An 18,034-nucleotide genomic window follows, 5' to 3' on the forward strand; every position below is an offset into this window, starting at 1 on the left:
AAGTTCTGAAGAAAAAACAACTGTTGTATTTGAAGGAAAGGTACTTTGTCAGATCAAAAGAAAACTTTTTTCAAGAAACGTCGTTTTTAACAAAGGTTGCTTGTTTTGTTTTTTTTGCCTTTTAAAGCTCGTGTATTGACATTTACATGCTTTAATGGCTTCTGGTGACGTCATAATCACGTCGTTGCGTCACATAAGTAGCGTATATGACATCATTTGGCCACAAGCACACACGTCCTTATTGAGCAATGAGACTAAAATGTCCACTTAGTTTTTTTGTAACTATTCGTCGCCGCTGTCATTAAACTATTCGCTTACTATTTGTCGACCAGAGTGTCCCCGGGGTCCCTGAAACTGAGCTCCCGCCTCACTACCCCTCCGGCCCGCGCATGAGCTTCCAAGGGGGCGGGGAGACATGAGAGTCCCGGAGCAGGCGAGCTAGCAAAGAAGAGGAGTTGACACCGAGAGCCGAGCCCTCACGGCGGCAAACACTTCCCCGACTGCGGGGCCGTACGCGCCCCTCGGAGGACACTTTACGCACTCATGGTAGTCTTGTGGAAACCGCACACGTTCGAGCGCGACGACGACGAGGAAGAGGAAGAAGAGGCGGTAGCGATGTTTCGGTGCAACTGAGGAGGAGTTCGGACTTAGCTTCCTCAAGTGACTTTGAAGCGGATACGAGCCCGGGAAGCTGCGGATTTAAGAAGCCGCCAACGAGCTACTTTTTGGCCGGCTACTTATCCCCGCGTGTTCCATCGCCGGAGGAAGGTGAGGCGAGACATGCAGGTGAAGAAGCACCGCGAGGAGCCGCACCGGAGCGGCGGCGACATGCTGGAAGAGGACGCCCCCCGTAAAAAGACCTCCTGCTTCTCCAATATCAAGATATTCCTCATTTCGGAATGTGCGCTCGTATTGGCGCAGGGCACCGTGGGAGCGTACCTGGTGAGTGAGTGTGTGGTGGGGGGGCTGGGGTCCCACTGCACGCCTGGTGCCTGGGAGGTGGGGGACGCCGTGGCGTTGTTTAGTGACATTAATGAGTACAATATCGGGTTTAGTATTACATTTTCTAGTAAACAAAAGCAGTACCACCCCAGTGACACACCCAGTGTACCTTTAAAAGAAGGGCTGTCCAACAGGTAGCTTTCACCTACCGCCCTTTCTGACTAATTCACCAAAGTGTCAAAGAATTATGTACATTAGCTACTATTTTACGTGATAAAATGATAACGGAATACATGTATCGGTATTGATTATAAACGATAAATGCGTTAAAATGTAATATTGGAAATGATCGGTATCGGGGTTTTTTTTATTATCGGTATCGTTTTTTTGTTTGTTTTTTAATTAAATCAACATAAAAAAACACAAGATACACTTACAATTAGTGCACCAACCCAAAAAACCTCCCTCCCCCATTTACACTCATTCACACAAAAGGGTTGTTTCTTTCTGTTATTAATATTCTGGTTCCTACATTATATATCAATGCAGTCTGCAAGGGATACAGTCCGTAAGCACACATGATTGGTCCACTAATAGTACTAACCTTTAACAGTTAATTTTACTAATTGTCATTAATTACTAGTTTCTATGTAACTGTTTTGTATTGTTTTACTTTCTTTTTTATTCAATAATTTTTTTTAAATTTTTTTTATTTTATAATTTTTTTTTAAAAGTACCTTATCTTCACCATACCTGGTTCTCCAAATTAGGCATAGTAATGTGTTAATTCCACGACTGTATCTATCGGTTGATATCGGTATCGGTAATTAAAGAGTTGGACAATACCGGAATATCGGATATCGGCAAAAAGCCATTATCGGACACCCCTAATTATAATACATGTACCGACCACATGTAAATGGGTTACACTTGTATAGCGCTTGTCTACCTTCAAGGTACTCAAAAGCGCTTTGATACTATTTGCACATTCAGCCATTCACACACACATTCACACAGCTGCCGGGCAAGGCCCTAACCACGACCCATCAGGAGCAAGGGTGAAGTGTCTTGCTCAAGGACGTGACGAGGTTGGTAGAAGGTGGGGATCGAACCAGGAACCCTCAGGTTGCTGGCACGGCCGCTCTCCCAACCGCGACACACCGTTTTTGGGGGATTTTTTGTTTTACGTGATAAAATGATAACGAAATACATGTATCGGTATTGATTATAATACATGTACCGACCACATGTAATTGGGTTATACTTGTATAGCGCTTTTCTACCTTCAATGTAAAGTATTTTTCGGACTATAAGTCGCAGTTTTTTTCATAGTTTGGCCGGTGCGACTTATACTCAGGAGCGACTTATGTGTGAAATTATTAACACTTTACCGTAAAGTATCAAATATTATTATTTAGCTCATTCACGTAAGAGACTAGACGTATAAGATTTCATGGGATTTAGCGATTAGGAGTGACAGATTGTTTGGTAAACGTATAGCATGTTCTATATGTTATAGTTATTTGAATGACTCTTACCATAATATGTTACGTTAACATACCAGGCACGTTCTCAGTTGGTTATTTATGCCTCATATAACGTACACTTATTCAGCCTGTTGTTCACTATTCTTTATTTATTTTAAATTGCCTTTCAAATGTCTATTCTTGGTGTTGGGTTTTATCAAATAAATTTCCACAAAAAATGCGACTTATACTCCAGTGCGACTTATATATGTTTTTTCCCTTCTTTATTATGCATTTTCGGCCGGTGCGGCCTATACTCCAGAGCGACTTATAGTCCGAAAAATACGGTACTCAAAAGCGCTTTGATACTATTTCCACATTCACCCATTCACACACACATTAACACACTGATGGCGGGAGCTGCCATGCAAGGCCCTAACCACGACCCATCAGGAGCAAGGGTGAAGTGTCTTGCTCAAGGACACAACGGACGTGACGAGGTTGGTAGAAGGTGGGGATCGAATCAGGAACCCTAAGGTTGCTGGCAGGACCGCCCCCCCAACCCCGCCACGCCGCCCCCTTAGTTGGTTTTTCAATGTATTTAATGGTGAGTGCTATTGAGAATTTAACAATATTGTATTGTTTGAAGCAAAACAAAGTCAATAGTACAGAATTACTAAACAAAAGCCTTTTGGTGGGCAGCACTGTGGCAGAGGGGTTAGTGCGTCTGCCTCACTATACGAAGGTCCTGGGTTTGATTCTGCGCTCGGGATCTTTCTGTGTGGAGTTTGCATGTCCTCCCCGTGACTGTGTGGGTTCCCTCCGGGTACTCCGGCTTCCTCACACCTCCAAAGACATGCACCTGGGGATAGGTTGATTGGCAACACTAAATTGGCCCTAGTGTGTGAATGTGAGTGTGAATATTGTCTGTATCTGTGTTGGCCCTGTGATGAGGTGGCGACTTGTCCAGGGTGTACCCCGCCTTCCGCCCGATTGCAGCTGAGATAGGCTCCAGCGCCCCCCGCGACCCCGAAGGGAATAAGCGATAGAAAATGGATGGATGGAAGTCTTTTGGTTTTTGCCCTCAAAGTCGTCCTGTGTCTGGGGTATCATTCCCTGAATTTGTAAACGATAACAAAAACAACAACATAAAATGTTTTTGAGAAAAATAAAAATTTCGGCCTATTCACTTTAATCATCTAATGATACAATCCTTGGTATCGACACCACCAATTTATGGATGATCTGCCCTCCTCTTACATGTCTCTACTGCTGACACACCAACAGTTTGTTTATCTTCTCACTAGACTCTTATCAATCTACTTTTTGCATTTTCTGTTAACATAAGATTACATTCTCCTGTAACACACTTATTTGTTTAAAGCTATCTTAGCAGTTAGGTTAGCTATTGGCCACTGGATGTTCAAAGTATGTAGCACTCATCTTCCAATGATAATGTTACATGATAATGATACTTAAGATACTAAGAAATGTCGTTTATTTGTCGTAATGGAGGTGATTCTATACTTAAGATACTAAGAAATGCTGGTGCCTGGGAGGTGGGGAACGCTGTAGCGTTGTTTAGTGACATTAATGAGTACAATATAGGGTTTAGTATTAGAATTTCTAGTAAACAAAAGCAGTACCACCCCAGTGACACACCCAGTGTACCTTTAAAAGAAGGGCTGTCCAACAGGTAGCTTTCACCTACCGCCCTTTCTGACTAATTCACCAAAGTGTCAAAAGTATTATGTACATTAGCTACTATTTTCTAGGGATTTTCTGTTTTACGTGATAAAATGATAACAAAATGCATGTATCGGTATTGATTATAATACATGTACCGACCACATGTATTTACTGGTTATCAATATATTTAATGGTGAGTGCTACTGAGAGTTTAACCTTAACACAATATTTAAACTACTGTAGTTAATTCTCTTATAGTTTGAACCAAAACAGTCAATAGTACAGAATTACTCAACAAAAGTCCAAGTCATACCAAAGACTTTAAAAATGAGACCCATTACCTCCCTGCTTGGCACTCAGCATCAAGGGTTGGAATTGGGGGGTTAAATCACCAAAAATTATTCCCGAGCGCGGCCACCGCTGCTGCTCACTACTCCCCTCACTTCCCAGGGGGTGGAACAAGGGGATGGGTCAAATGCAGAGGTTAAATTCACCACACCTAGTGTGTGTGTGACTATCAGTGGTACTGGGGGGGTATAGCTCGGTTGAAAGAGTGGCCGTGCCAGCAACTTGAGGGTTCCAGGTTCGATTCCCACTTTCGCCATCCTAGTCACTGCCATTGTGTCCTTCGGGCAAGACACTTTACCCACCTTCTCCCAGTGCCACCCACACTGGTTTAAATGTAACTTAGATATTGGGTTTCACTATGTAAAGCGCTTTAAGTCACTAGAGAAAAGCGCTACATAAATATAATTCTCTTCACTTCACTACTTTAACTTAGAAAGTCTTTTGGTTTTTGCCCTCAAAGTCATCCTGTGTCTGGGGTATTTTCCCTGAATTTGTAAACCATAACAAAAACAACAACAAATGTTTTTGATAAAATAAAAATATCGGCCTATTCACTTTAGTGTTAATCATGTATTGATACAATCCTTGGTATCGAGACCACCAATTAATGGACGATCTGCCCTCATCTTACATGTCTCTACAGCTGACACACCAACAGTTGGTTTATTATCTTATCAATCTACTTTTTACATTTCCTGTTAATATATGCTTACTTTCTCCTGTAACGCACTTATTTGTTTAAAGCTATCTTAGCAGTTAGGTTATTTATTGACCCTTGATGTTCAAAGTGTGTAGCACTCATGTTCCAATGATAATGATACATGATAATGATACTTAAGATACTAAGAAATGCCGTTTGTCGTAATGGAGGTGATTATATACTTAAGACACTAAGAAATGCAGTTTATTTGTCATAATGGAGGTGATTATTAATAACTTAGGGGAGCGACTCAACACTGTATGGAGACACACGAGTAGCTGAAAGCCGCCTGTCAGCCGGGGCACTAAAAATCAGGGATGTAAAATGTTCGCGAAAATGTGGAAATCTGTGTTTTTGAACATTATTTTTTGCGTCAAAACATAATTTCCATGGTTTTTACTGAAATATCAATAAAAATACGGTCCAAACACAATTTGTTGAACGCTCGCTGTTCCATCTAGCAAGCTTACCGTATTTTTCAGAGTATAAGTCGCACCAGAGTATAAGTCGCACCTGCCGAAAATGCATAATAAAAAAGGAAAAAAACGTATATAAGTCGCACTGGAGCCCGGTCAAACTATGAAAAAAACTGCGACTTATAGTCCGAAAAATACGGTACTCGTTGTCACTTCTGTTCGCTCTCCGAGCCACACCGTTGACGGTTGTCTACTTTGCTGCTCATCATATCTGGATGGTTACAATCCGTTAGTTCTGAACCAGTTGTAGTTTTAGAGTATTTATCAGTCGCCTGCGAGAAGGTCTTTTTTCGACATGAGGATTGTAAACAGAGGTCACAACACACAAAGTATATTACCCTAGGGAACGTGGATACAGGATAGAGTTGCCAAATTAGAAACATTTTCTGTGTTCTTTGCATGCATGTTTTGGGATTTTACATGACATTTTCAATGATAATAATGTTAGTAAATTATGGAGTATAAAACCCACAAAAAACATGTCCGCGTCAAAGAGACAGCCAAAAGAGGTAGGTAGATGAGAATAAATCTATAGGTAAAATATAGTGTAGAAATGCACCCAATTGAAGGAAATGTAGTCTTGATTTAAAAAAAATGTACTTCAGGGAAACGGCACTTTGTGCTGATAGAAATGTTCCTCTTTTTTTTTTTTCAATGTTCCTCTTTTTTTTTCTCAAAGGGTGTTCACATCCCTGAAAAAACTAGTGTCAGCCAGAGGGCATCAGCGTTAGTGATTGGCATTAAAAGGCATTTTTACGAAAATCGGCCAATACTGATCGCTGGCTGATGGGCGCATCTGTACTATTTTCATATTATTTGACACAAAATGATTCCATATAAGGGTCAGTTAATAAAATATGTTAGTTTGTCAGTTTTCATACGTTATTGAAACAGAGAGACAACCGATTGTGCGCATTCAAATTGGCCTCTTATAGACTGTACAACACTAGTAGCTCTCTGCGGTCTCATTGTGAAAAACGGCCGGAAACTTCTCTACAATACCTTTTTTTTTAACTTTCTTTTCTTTTGAAATCCTTACTAGAGTTGACTGCATCCTTTTAATGAAAGAGCCTAATCATTGAACTTAAAGCTTCCAAGATAAAAAAAAAAAAAAAAGATTATTTTTACCCTAAAATGTAATTTAGTCACATACTGTACTGACATTCACTTCTATACCTCTGCAGTGTTGATTGGAACATTTGAACAAAGAGAATTTGTCAGACTTGGGTCTATTTTCAGTTTCATTTACTTTCCAAGAGGCTGTTTCCTGAGTTAGGTTGAAATTAATCGACTCGTGCAGTCATGTTTACAGGGGAGAATGTGCTGTCTCCTTTTGGAACGCTCACAGGGGAAAGATTAAAAAAAAAGTCTTTAAATATACAGCGTAACGGCTTGTTTATGTTCCATTGTCACAAATAAGCATACGTTAGGCAAAAATGATATAGGTGTGAGAAAAAAACATCAATGAAGTCTTTTTTTTCCGGAAAGTTTTATAATTTCAAGAAAAAGCTTTATATTTTCTATTTAAAAAGAAGAAAGAAAAACACTGCTTCAAAGATACAGTACAATTTTGGTACTGTATGTATGTTAACACTGCAGAGCAATTTTATTTGACCATATGTGCACCTATATCTGATCTGATTTCTATCTTAGCCTAAATAGTAAAATTCCAATATTTCCAAATCTTTTAAAGTCTTGCCCACAAACCTATGCCAAATATTTGGTTAAGTACAGTAAGTGTGGTCAACTCCGATTGCACAACATCCTTGAAATTTCCACAAATGCGGCAAGACTGAGACCTCTACAAGTTGGGGCCATGTTTACTTCCGCCTGTGATGTTGTGTTTTGTTCACTGATGCAATCCATTCACATTAGGCGCAAATAGAAGATGCATATTTTCCTGATTTGAACGACTACATCCAAAAATCTGATTTTAACGACAAATCCAAACTGGACATCATAGCAAGTAGTGTAAATGTGGCCAAAATGCTACAAATGAGCCTACTCGAGGCAATCTTGTTTAATTGAACTAATATAGGCTAATTTGAAAAATTGTAAAAGTCCAGTCCGGGATGTAACGATGAACCGCCGTAAAAATTCCCATAGTTAGTAACACCATGATTGATAACACTTTGATAAAGTCAAGAAGCGGTGACACTGCTCATTTACCACAGAAGCTAGCAAATGCTAACATGAAAACAAGAGACATTAATGTGTTTCCCCTTTGAAAGATGTCATTCCCCAATCCAAACATGTATAAACACATTACTGTTTGAGCAATTAGAATATTTAGTTGTGCACATCAAACCAACAGGCTGTGTGCTCAATCAATCGATACTCAAAGCAGTATGACAACAGGAAGTGAATTTGCGTGCCTTCACATGAACTAGACGTCACGCACCCAACACAGATTTTTGTCTTTATTATTAAAAAAACACCAAAACTTTTACAAATTAAAACGGGAGAAGATTAACATTTAAATACTCAAATAAAAATAATATGGCTCTTAAAAAGCCAGAACAATATTACTATATAACATAGTTCTTCTGCCAAGAAAGTATATTGTGTGGATATTTATTTATTGCATTTTTTTTTTCTTCATTGAACTTGGTTATATGTGCGTATAAGTACTTTTTGAGCACCTTCAACAGTACCGGGATAATAATGATAACCGTGATCATTTTGGTGGCAATAACCATGATATGAAACGTTCATATCGTTACATCCCTCGTACAAAAACAGTATCACCGTTAGGAAAGGCACTCTACCCAAAATATGCAGGTAATAAACCATTGCTAATAATGGACTGTCGTACTATACTTGCTGATATAAAAATAATGTTTCACGTGGAAAGGTATTTGAACTGGTCAGTAGTCCAGTAACTAGTCCTATGTGTACTCTCTTTTAGGGTACTGTACATACTGTAGCGTCTATTTCACCTCAAGGTTAACAATGAACTCTGACTGAATTCATCCTATTTCTGAAAATGAAAAACCTACAGGACAGTTTGTAATGTTATTAACAGGCTTTTGTAGTTTAGACACCTGTTCAAACAAACATGGGACAATTACTTGGACAAATACAATGACACGACCCTCCGTGGCTATGGCATTAGTCTCCAAACCTAACATACAAGACGTCATCCGACAAGAGCTTTGTCCTTGTGAGTCCTAAACTAATTGGATGATGGCACCTAAGAGTTCTTGCTGTCAGTGCGTTGACTAACCCAGCTATCATGGCGTTCTCATTTTGTGCGATCTGATAATTAGCACAAGACACTTAATCAACACGCTTGGCGGCCCCGGCGGTGACTGAACATGCAGTCAAGAGTCGAAGAAGTGCACTTAAGTCTGAGTTTTTTGTCATCTAAAATTAGACAGTTGACACAATGGCATTTCATCTTACTAAAGTCAGTTAAAACTGACCACCTGTGACCCTTTTTGGGTCACAATCGTTAGTTTGGTTAACCACGCATTTAAGTGTACTGTACCCTGTTTATAAGGTAGTCCATAGTGAAGTTTTCCTGGTGACACATGACTTGTGTTACAGCATTATGTTATTATTATAATTGTTTTATTTACATTTTAAGCTGTTTTCAGTCTTTTATTTCGTACAAAGTTGTTCAATAATTCAGTTGAATTTTTAAGGCTAAAGATGAGTCACTCAGTGTATCACTTGGCTCATTTATTATTACCCTGAAGACCTCATTTATTATTACCCTGAAGACCTCATTAAAAAAGGTGTACCTAATTTAAGTTCAACACGTTACATTTTAAAGCAAAATGACAATATCTTGAATCGATAAGTAGATGTGTTTTTTTAGCTTTCGATTGTGCTGCACTACTAAAAAATTAAGATACTAAGATATTTTATTACAAAGAAGCAAACTTAAAGACATGTTGATCAATTGGCAGATTATATTGCTTATTTAGAATAATGTATCTCAGATTTGAGTGCAAAGTACCAAGATGAATAGTTTTTAGTATAGCCACATTGGCAGCAATACATAAAACAAACTATTTTACAGTACAGTATTCACGAAATGATGTGTATCTGTTAATTTCTGCCTTTCATATCAAAGTTCCAGCTCAACTGTAACATTTTAGCACTTTAAAAATTTCTGTCTCACAGTCTACTTGTTGAAAGAAAGTCCTAGACCAAGGGTTTCTTTGTCCCCTCTTGGATCTCTGAGGTAATGGGATGTCACACGGCTGGGTGAGGTTTATTTTGTTGCCATGCAACATTTTAAACATTTATCTCCGGTTTGAGCGGTGACGTTGACAAAATGTAGCTGCTGTGGTCTCTCCCAAATATGCACTCCACTCCTTTTTCCCCTCCCTACAGTATGTAATTTATTTCCTTGGAAGACTGGTCTATGTCAAGAACAGGAGTTTACAAGCATGTTGGACCTCGAGAAGGAACTCTTACTGTTTCCAGTGCTGGGCTGTCAATCACACTCAATTTCCTGCTTAGGCCTTCTTCCTTAATGGGATGAGATCTGATGGGACTAGACGATGGCTTCCTCAGATGCAGTAAAGCTTGCCGTCAACAGGTTGCTCCTCAGTCTTGGCATCATTTAGAAGAACAGGATAAGACGTGGCCATTTCTAAATCCCAGCCAGCCAGCCAGCCACGCATTAATTCGACCTTTATTCAATGCGAGAAAGTGGCGCTCGAGGCTAAGAGACGTCGCAGCTCGTTCCAAAGTTTTCCGTCAACTCTGTACGCCCCGAGGACCTCAGCACGCGCGGCTCCCACCAATCAGCCTCCCGTGTACCGCTGTTGTGTTATCAGCAGCGACAAGAACAACCTGCTGTCACTTCTGCTTTCTAAAGTTTGCAGAGGAGAACTTATTTCAAAACTCACTCTTTTACAGCAGTGTTAATTTTGACAACAGATTTTAATTTAGTTTTAGTCATAGTCATTGACCAAAACTTATTTTAATTTGAGTCATATTTTAGTCATCTAAATTGATTGAGTTTGAGTTTTGTTTTAGTTGACTAAAGTCCTCAACATTTTAGTCGACTCAAAAAGTATAACGCATCTTTGTCTTGAAACCACTTTTACGAAGGTTGTTGTAGAGCATCATAACTAAATTCACAACAAGATAGTGTTTTAGTCTTAGTGTTTTAGTCTTAGTATTTTGTCGGTTTTAATAGCTAAACTTTTATAGTTGTAAATATTGACTTTTACCGTAGCACTTCAAGATTTACAGTATTTACATTTAAAGTGCGTAACAAATCAAATCTATTATAGTTATGTATCATTTCTGGTGGGCGTTGTCCTACTTTTACTCTTTTCAGTGGTCCTCGCACACAATGTCAAACCACCTCCGTCTCATATATTTCTCATATCGATTAATCTGTGCCATGACAGCACAGCTTGTGGGATCAATGTGCACAGTTGAATGGCTTAGTTGTGCAGACAGAAATGTGTTTATATAAGTTTAGATTTGGGTATGTTGTTTCTTAGTAGGGAAATATGTTAATATTTTCATGTTAGCATTTAAGCTGGCGAGCTGTCACCAGTCAATCCATGAGTTTATCAGAGTGCAATTATCAATTTCTCGGTTTTTTGATCATTTTAATTTAAAAGGATGATACTAAGCGTCGGGAGTTTTACTGTGGTCACCCCTGATACAGTTTTGCTTTCGCACCGGCATCGTACCGCGCCCCCCCCCCCCAGCCCCTGTCAACATTTTCGTCTCGTTTTTATTTGTCGACTAAATTGTCAATTTCATCATTGTTTTTGGTGCCTTTGTTGTGATTCGTTATCGTCCTATTTTAGTCATGGAAAAATAGGTCTTTGACGATTACTAAGATGAAAAATTTTAGTCAACAAAATTAACACTGTTTTATAGAGGTTGGCTTTTATACCCTAACATTAAAATCAAGAGTGGTCTAATGTAAATAGTAGGGCAGTAGAGTAAAAAAATGTGTTTGGCTATTGCCGATTAATGCATTTTTATGCAGATCACATATGCCGATCCTCTCTGGCTGACAAGAAGCTTGCAGCTAATTATAAATTTCCATACACAATGTGGCGCCGTTTGGACCACTTTCCTAAAAACACAATGTGGCGCCGATTGGACCACTTTCCTAAACTAATAATAATCACCTCTATTATGGCAAATAAACTGCATTTCTTGTATCTTAAGTATCATTATCATGTATATTATCACTGGAGGACGAGGCAACTAAACATGTTACACACTGTGAAAAGCCATGAGAAGCTAACCTAACCTAGCTTGAAAGGACACTAATAAATACTGTAAGTACTTAGTAAAGTTTAAGAAGTGTAGATGGAAGCGTGTTACAGCAGAAAGTAAGCAGCTATTAACAGGAAATTAATAAGTATATTAATACGAGTCTTGAGAGAGAATAATATAACAACAACTGTTGGTGTGCCAGCACTGTCCCATACAGTAAACAACACGTAAGAAGAGAAGGATCAGGTCGGTGTCGATATTAAGGGTAGTATCAGCATATGATCACCACTAAAGTGATCAGATCGATATTTAAATTAAATTTTTGTTGTTTGTTTATTTTGTTAATGTTTACAAATCGAGGGATATTACCTGAACATTTCCCTGGACTATCGACTTTGTTTTTATCAAAAGATTGTATGTATTTAAAGAGAATAAGTGTAACCCAGCTTTTTCGGCTCCATGTTTTTATCCCATTCCGCAAGGGGACGCAAACCCTGGTCGTTTGAATGAGAGGTGAGCGTGCTGACCACTGGGCTAAAAGCCCGAGCTTTCAGCGCATCATCCAGCACTACTCTTAAAGTTGTCAGGGAGTGATGTTTACTAATGTACACCTGCCGCAGCCACACTGGCTGGCCCCCCGTTACATAAGGAACAAGTTCAAATATCGCTTGATATTGTTACACTGTAGGGTTGTACGGTATACCGGTACCAATAAACAAAAAAGTTACAGTATTGCCTTTCAAAAAACCCTGTCCTTTTTTTTCATGCTATGACGGTGTGTTGTAAAATAAAGCGAATAATGACATTTTTGTCGTCCCCTTTGTTTTGAAAAGTATCAAAATACCGAAAAACATTTTGGTACTGGTACCAAAATATTGGAAGCGGGACAACCCTATTAACCTGCAATTAGCACAAACCCTAAATGCATTTAAAAAGGTAGAGTTAATACATGTGATCGTTTCGGTATTGGGCGCAAAAAACGGAATAGCCCTACTAATTACAGCTGTCAAACAATTTTGTCTTAAATCAGATTAATAACGCTTTTTTAATTGGATTAATCATGATTATTCACTCGCTTGCAGAATTTAAATGAACATAGAAAAGACTCCAATATTTTATTGTCATAATGTCATATAGAGTATATTTTGTAAATATTTTACTTGAGTGTATATATTTTTATTGCTCAAAACCTGCCAATATGATCTTTAGTCCTTCTGGAGTTTATTTTGGAGTGAAATTTGTCAGGGATAACACCAGTTTCCTCCCTCGTCTATGCACTGACGTATAACACAACTTTCAGGTAAAGTAGCATGTGTGTTAAAGATGAATTGCATGATTAATCTGCTTATGTACATGGTCAATGCAATATTTGTTGTGATTAATTGCATGAGTTAACGCATTCAATTTTACAGCCTAAATATAATATTACGATGTTTATTTACAATTGTACGGTACATTCCGACTGATATTTATTGTTTTCTGATAGCAATATTTACTGGAAATCTAAAAAAATTAATGCTTGACTGTCATGTTTCAACTTAAATGTTCTTAGATCTATATTTGAAAATAATGTGAAAGGGTCTTAAACTTAGTTTAAGTCAAGCTAATCTAATGAACTCATTTACGCATTTGTCTCTTTGAAGGAACCATTCATCAATTTTAATCCTACTCAAGGTCACGTGTGGGGTTGGGAGGGGGGCTGCTGGAGCCTATCCCAGCAGACAGCACATCTGTAAAGATCCAGGGCAGGTCATTTCTACATTTAAGCAACGACGAGGCGACCCGGTTCCAAAATAACCACACACATTACACCAGGACAGTGGAAAAATGTTGCAACAGTCAAACCCCAAGTTTGGATGAGCCACTGGGAGAATGGAAAATCCCGATTCAAGTCCCAAAGACAGTTTTGGGAATGATATGAAAATAGCCTGAGAAACGTTTTGGTGTGTCAGTGGTTCACAAGGAACAGAGTAAAAACAACTTCATTTTACTTGACAATACATTTTTGTGATACTTTACTTTGGAATGTCATGAAGTATTTGATGGTGTGATTGGCTCGTGTTGATGCCAGCTGGTGGAAGGCTGGAGATGAGCTGTTCCTCACTTCTAAGTCATGGAAATAAGAAGTATGACTGGCCAGCTAATGGAAAACAGGCCTGTTGGCAGCGACGCACCAGTGTGGAACAACTGATCTGCTTGTTATTAATGCTGCTCCAATGGAAAGGCTGCATGACGGATCATAAAAGCATAGGCCAACATGGCAATGTTTGTTTTTCTCCACTATGGGGAATTCCAAAATGTTTGTCATTCTTACCGTCTCCTGTTTTTCCGCAGGTGAGCGTGCTGACCACCTTGGAGCGTCGCTTCAACCTGCAAAGCGCCGACGTCGGAGTGATCGCCAGCAGCTTCGAAATCGGCAACCTGGCGCTCATCCTGTTTGTCAGCTATTTCGGGGCCAAAGCGCACCGGCCCCGTTTAATCGGGTGCGGTGGTATCGTCATGGCGCTGGGCGCCTTCCTTTCTGCGCTCCCCGAGTTTCTTGCCAGCCAGTACCAGATAGGAGACACGTGGCGGACTGACCTGGGGCGGGACGTGTGCTCTAACAGCAGCCAGGACACTCAGTTGGCGGAGGACGCCGTGTGTGCCAACAGGGCCAACACCAACATGATGTACCTGCTGCTGATCATGGCTCAGGTGCTGCTGGGCATCGGAGCAACGCCGGTGCAGCCCCTGGGGGTGTCTTACATAGACGATCACGTCAAGAAGAAAGACTCTTCTCTCTACATAGGTAAGTCTTATCTCCAATCATAAGTCCATAAAGCCGTTGTAACAAAGAAAAAGTGCACCCACACGTACGTTGCTATCAGGTGAAATGTTGACATAGTTTGAGTCAACACTCTCTGTATTTACATAACGACTCCCAAGCACTGGTCTGTCCTTGCGAGTGCCAGGTGAGCAGATTTTTCATCTCCCTAACAGCGGTTTTGTGCGGCGTCGGAGGCCAGGTGCGATGCAATGGGTTAAATATCTTTGCTTCGCCCGAGCATCCCAACCCCCCTCTACAAGGCAAGATGCTGCTGATGCGGCTCTTCAAAAGGAGCGTTCCAAGTGCTGGCAGTGCACATTTCCTAATGTACAATGGCCGATTAGGGATGCATTGCTGCTATGGCTGATTTTTGTTCATACAAAAAAAGGTAGCTTAAACTCACAAGCAGCTTTTAAAGCTTTGTAGGAGACCATCTCATCAGCACATGTTTGTAGAGATGTGCACTGTATGTATAGATCCAAATAATTGGGTCCGGTTGTAAGCTAAGCAGCAGTTTCCATTGGTTATTGTCACTTTTATATATGGGCAAATCAGCTAACGCTCCAAGTGTGCCATTTTACTGCAGGTCGCTTATTAATTGAACAGATTCCTGATTGCTGTGTGGTTACATTTGTGGATGCAGGGATAAACATTTTAACACTGAAGGCTAGCAGGGCCACTCGGTCTCCTTTAGGATAAAACACATTTTCAAGACTCCAACACAGGAGGCCTTTGTTCTCCTCCATTGTTGTTGTTTGCTTGCATGTCTAATTCAAATTGATGTGGTCAATTCAATCCAGGAAAATGGCATGACTAAGGTAACCTAGCAAACACCCCCAGGTGCGTACATTAGTAATTACTATCCCATAACTGCCAACTGCCCTACTATGTAGAAAAATCTTCAAGTTCTGGTCCTCTGTGTTCAACTTGTCTCTAATGTAGATGTGTTAAAGTATGTTAATTCTAAGCAGCGTGAAACGACAACATAACTACGGTCTAGGGTCGACAACCCAAAATCTTGAAAGAGCCAAATTGAACCAAAAAATAAATCTGTCTGGAGCCGCAAAAAATTAAAAGCTTTTATAAGTCCTATGATAAAGGTTTGATGTAAGAGTCTATATTAGCTATAATAGCCTACTATCAAAATGACTATGTGTCACAGGCTGACGCAAGTCTTTGTTGACAGAAATGTTGAAATTTTAATATTTATTCTACACATTTTTACAACATTGGAAAACATTAGTAAAACGGGGGCTTCTCAGAGGGTGAGAGAACTCCTGGAAATGACTGGCTTAGAATAACCAAAGGTATAGATGTGTGTGTCCAAATTAAAGGAAACAGCAGTCTGTCTTCCTCTAATGTATTTATTACAATCTTTGGCAAGCTGGGTAACGTTTGCCATGGTCTGGAACAACATGGCACACAAACAACTATCAAAAATTACATACAGATAATGTGTCATGACACATGCAAGTATAAATTAAATACACAGAGGACGTAAGTAAAGGAAATTAAATGAGCTCAAATATACCTACAAACGAGGCATCATGATGTAAAATGTACAGACAGCCAGCCTAAATAGGATTTTAGCATCAATTAGCTTGCAGTCATGCACTTACTGATTAGCACTCCTAACAAGTCAATTTCACACACAGCATAAAACATTTGGTCGACAAAATGAGACAAAGAAGGAGTGGCATAAAACACGTCTTTCTTTGGCAGCGTCGGAGAAAGTTATACATGTAAACAAACTTGCGTCACAGTCCACACAAGTACGGTGAGTTCAAGGACCGCCAAAGTTAGCAGGACAAAAAGGCGTTCGCCAAATACTCACATCAGTGAAGCATAAACACAAACATTAAACTGTGGGCTTTCTAACAATTGCAGATTATTCTAGATTTTACTGGAGCAAATTTCCCGCCACTTTTTTTTTTTTAATCAATCACAAGTGTCTTAAATGTTTTTTAAACTCACAACAAGATCCCGATTTAAACCCACATACGGGCAAGGAAAACTCAAAAGACCCCAGCTGGGGAAAAATAAGACCTTGATAAGGGACTGAAGATGTAGGGAACAACTTTCCAGGGTCATCCTCTGCAATGGATGTCGAGGGCGTATGATAATTGAATTGTTAAATTAATAGATAATGTGGGAGTCCAATCCATCAGGAAGCCAACAGATGATGTCATGAGACAGGTTAGTTTTACCCTACTATGATGTGTTGTTGCAATAGTGGTCTCTACACAGAAGTAGTCTCTAAACACGACTACATTCTATAATGACACCAGAAGAAGATGCAAGATTTGTTGCTAGTGGTTTTAATAAAAAAAAAAAAAAGTCATTAAAAGTCTAAACACTTGAAAAAAATCTCAACAAAGTACATTGTGCAAAAAGCAGCAACAATTGAAAATATGGCAAAACAATAAAAAAGTTAAGACTAATTAATATGTATACATTTTTTGAGCCTTTTAAAAAAAAGTCATAGCAAATTTTGCAAATTACTCCGACGTCATTGTGACCACGCCCATAACCACGCCCCCACCGCCACAGGTATAGGCAGTAGGCAGTTTAGGGGAAACCCTGTCTATGATTAACTACATTCCACCATAAATAGGGACGGCGTGGCGCAGTGGAAGAGTGGCCGTGCGCAACCCGAGGGTCCCTGGTTCAATCCCCACCTAGTACCAACCTCGTCATGTCCGTTGTGTCCTGAGCAAGACACTTCACCCTTGCTCCTGATGGGTGCTGGTTAGCGCCTTGCATGGCAGCTCCCTCCATCAGTGTGTGAATGTGTGTGTGAATGGGTAAATGTGGAAGTAGTGTCAAAGCGCTTTGAGTACCTTGAAGGTAGAAAAGCGCTATACAAGTACAACCCATTTATCATTTATTTATCATTATAAATAAATAAACAGCTCTGATAAATGTCTATATTACTTAAAAGAAAACGGGCTTTGTTTGATACAGTTTTACACAAACATTTACTAAAGTGACTAGACAGGACAGATTTTGGGGAAAAGAAAAAAAAAGAAAAAGAAAATATATATATATATATATATATATATATACATATATATATATATATATATATATATATACATATATATATATATATACATATATATATATATATATATATATATACACATATATATATATATATATATATATATATATATATATATATATATATATATATATATATATACATACAGGGTTTTTCCTGGCTCAAATTGAGGCAATCCTGACCATGCGCCAGAATTTTAGTGCAAACAAATTTGTCTGGTTTTTTTTTCAATTCACAGTAATATGCTGTAGAGAACACTGTAATATATATTTCATTTTTATTAATTTGATGGGTAGTTTTCTGTAAAATCATAAGTCAGCAGATACTTAAGTATTT

General features: G+C 39.2%; 1 protein-coding gene across 1 annotated transcript in view; it reads left to right on the top strand.

Annotated features, from left to right (window-relative positions):
- The first annotated feature begins 276 nt into the window (after positions 1–276).
- slco3a1a (solute carrier organic anion transporter family member 3A1a) overlaps positions 277–18,034 on the top strand; it is an 87,162-nt gene continuing 69,404 nt past the window's right edge. Inside the window, exons 1-2 of the mRNA XM_061925052.1 lie at positions 277–942; positions 14,163–14,616. Of these exons, the coding sequence (XP_061781036.1) occupies positions 781–942; positions 14,163–14,616 (616 nt within the window). The 5' untranslated portion in view covers positions 277–780. The remainder of the gene's footprint in view (positions 943–14,162; positions 14,617–18,034) is intronic.

Source organism: Nerophis lumbriciformis, linkage group LG29 (genome assembly GCF_033978685.3).
Source record: "Nerophis lumbriciformis linkage group LG29, RoL_Nlum_v2.1, whole genome shotgun sequence".
NCBI classification, from domain to species: Eukaryota; Metazoa; Chordata; class Actinopteri; order Syngnathiformes; family Syngnathidae; genus Nerophis; species Nerophis lumbriciformis.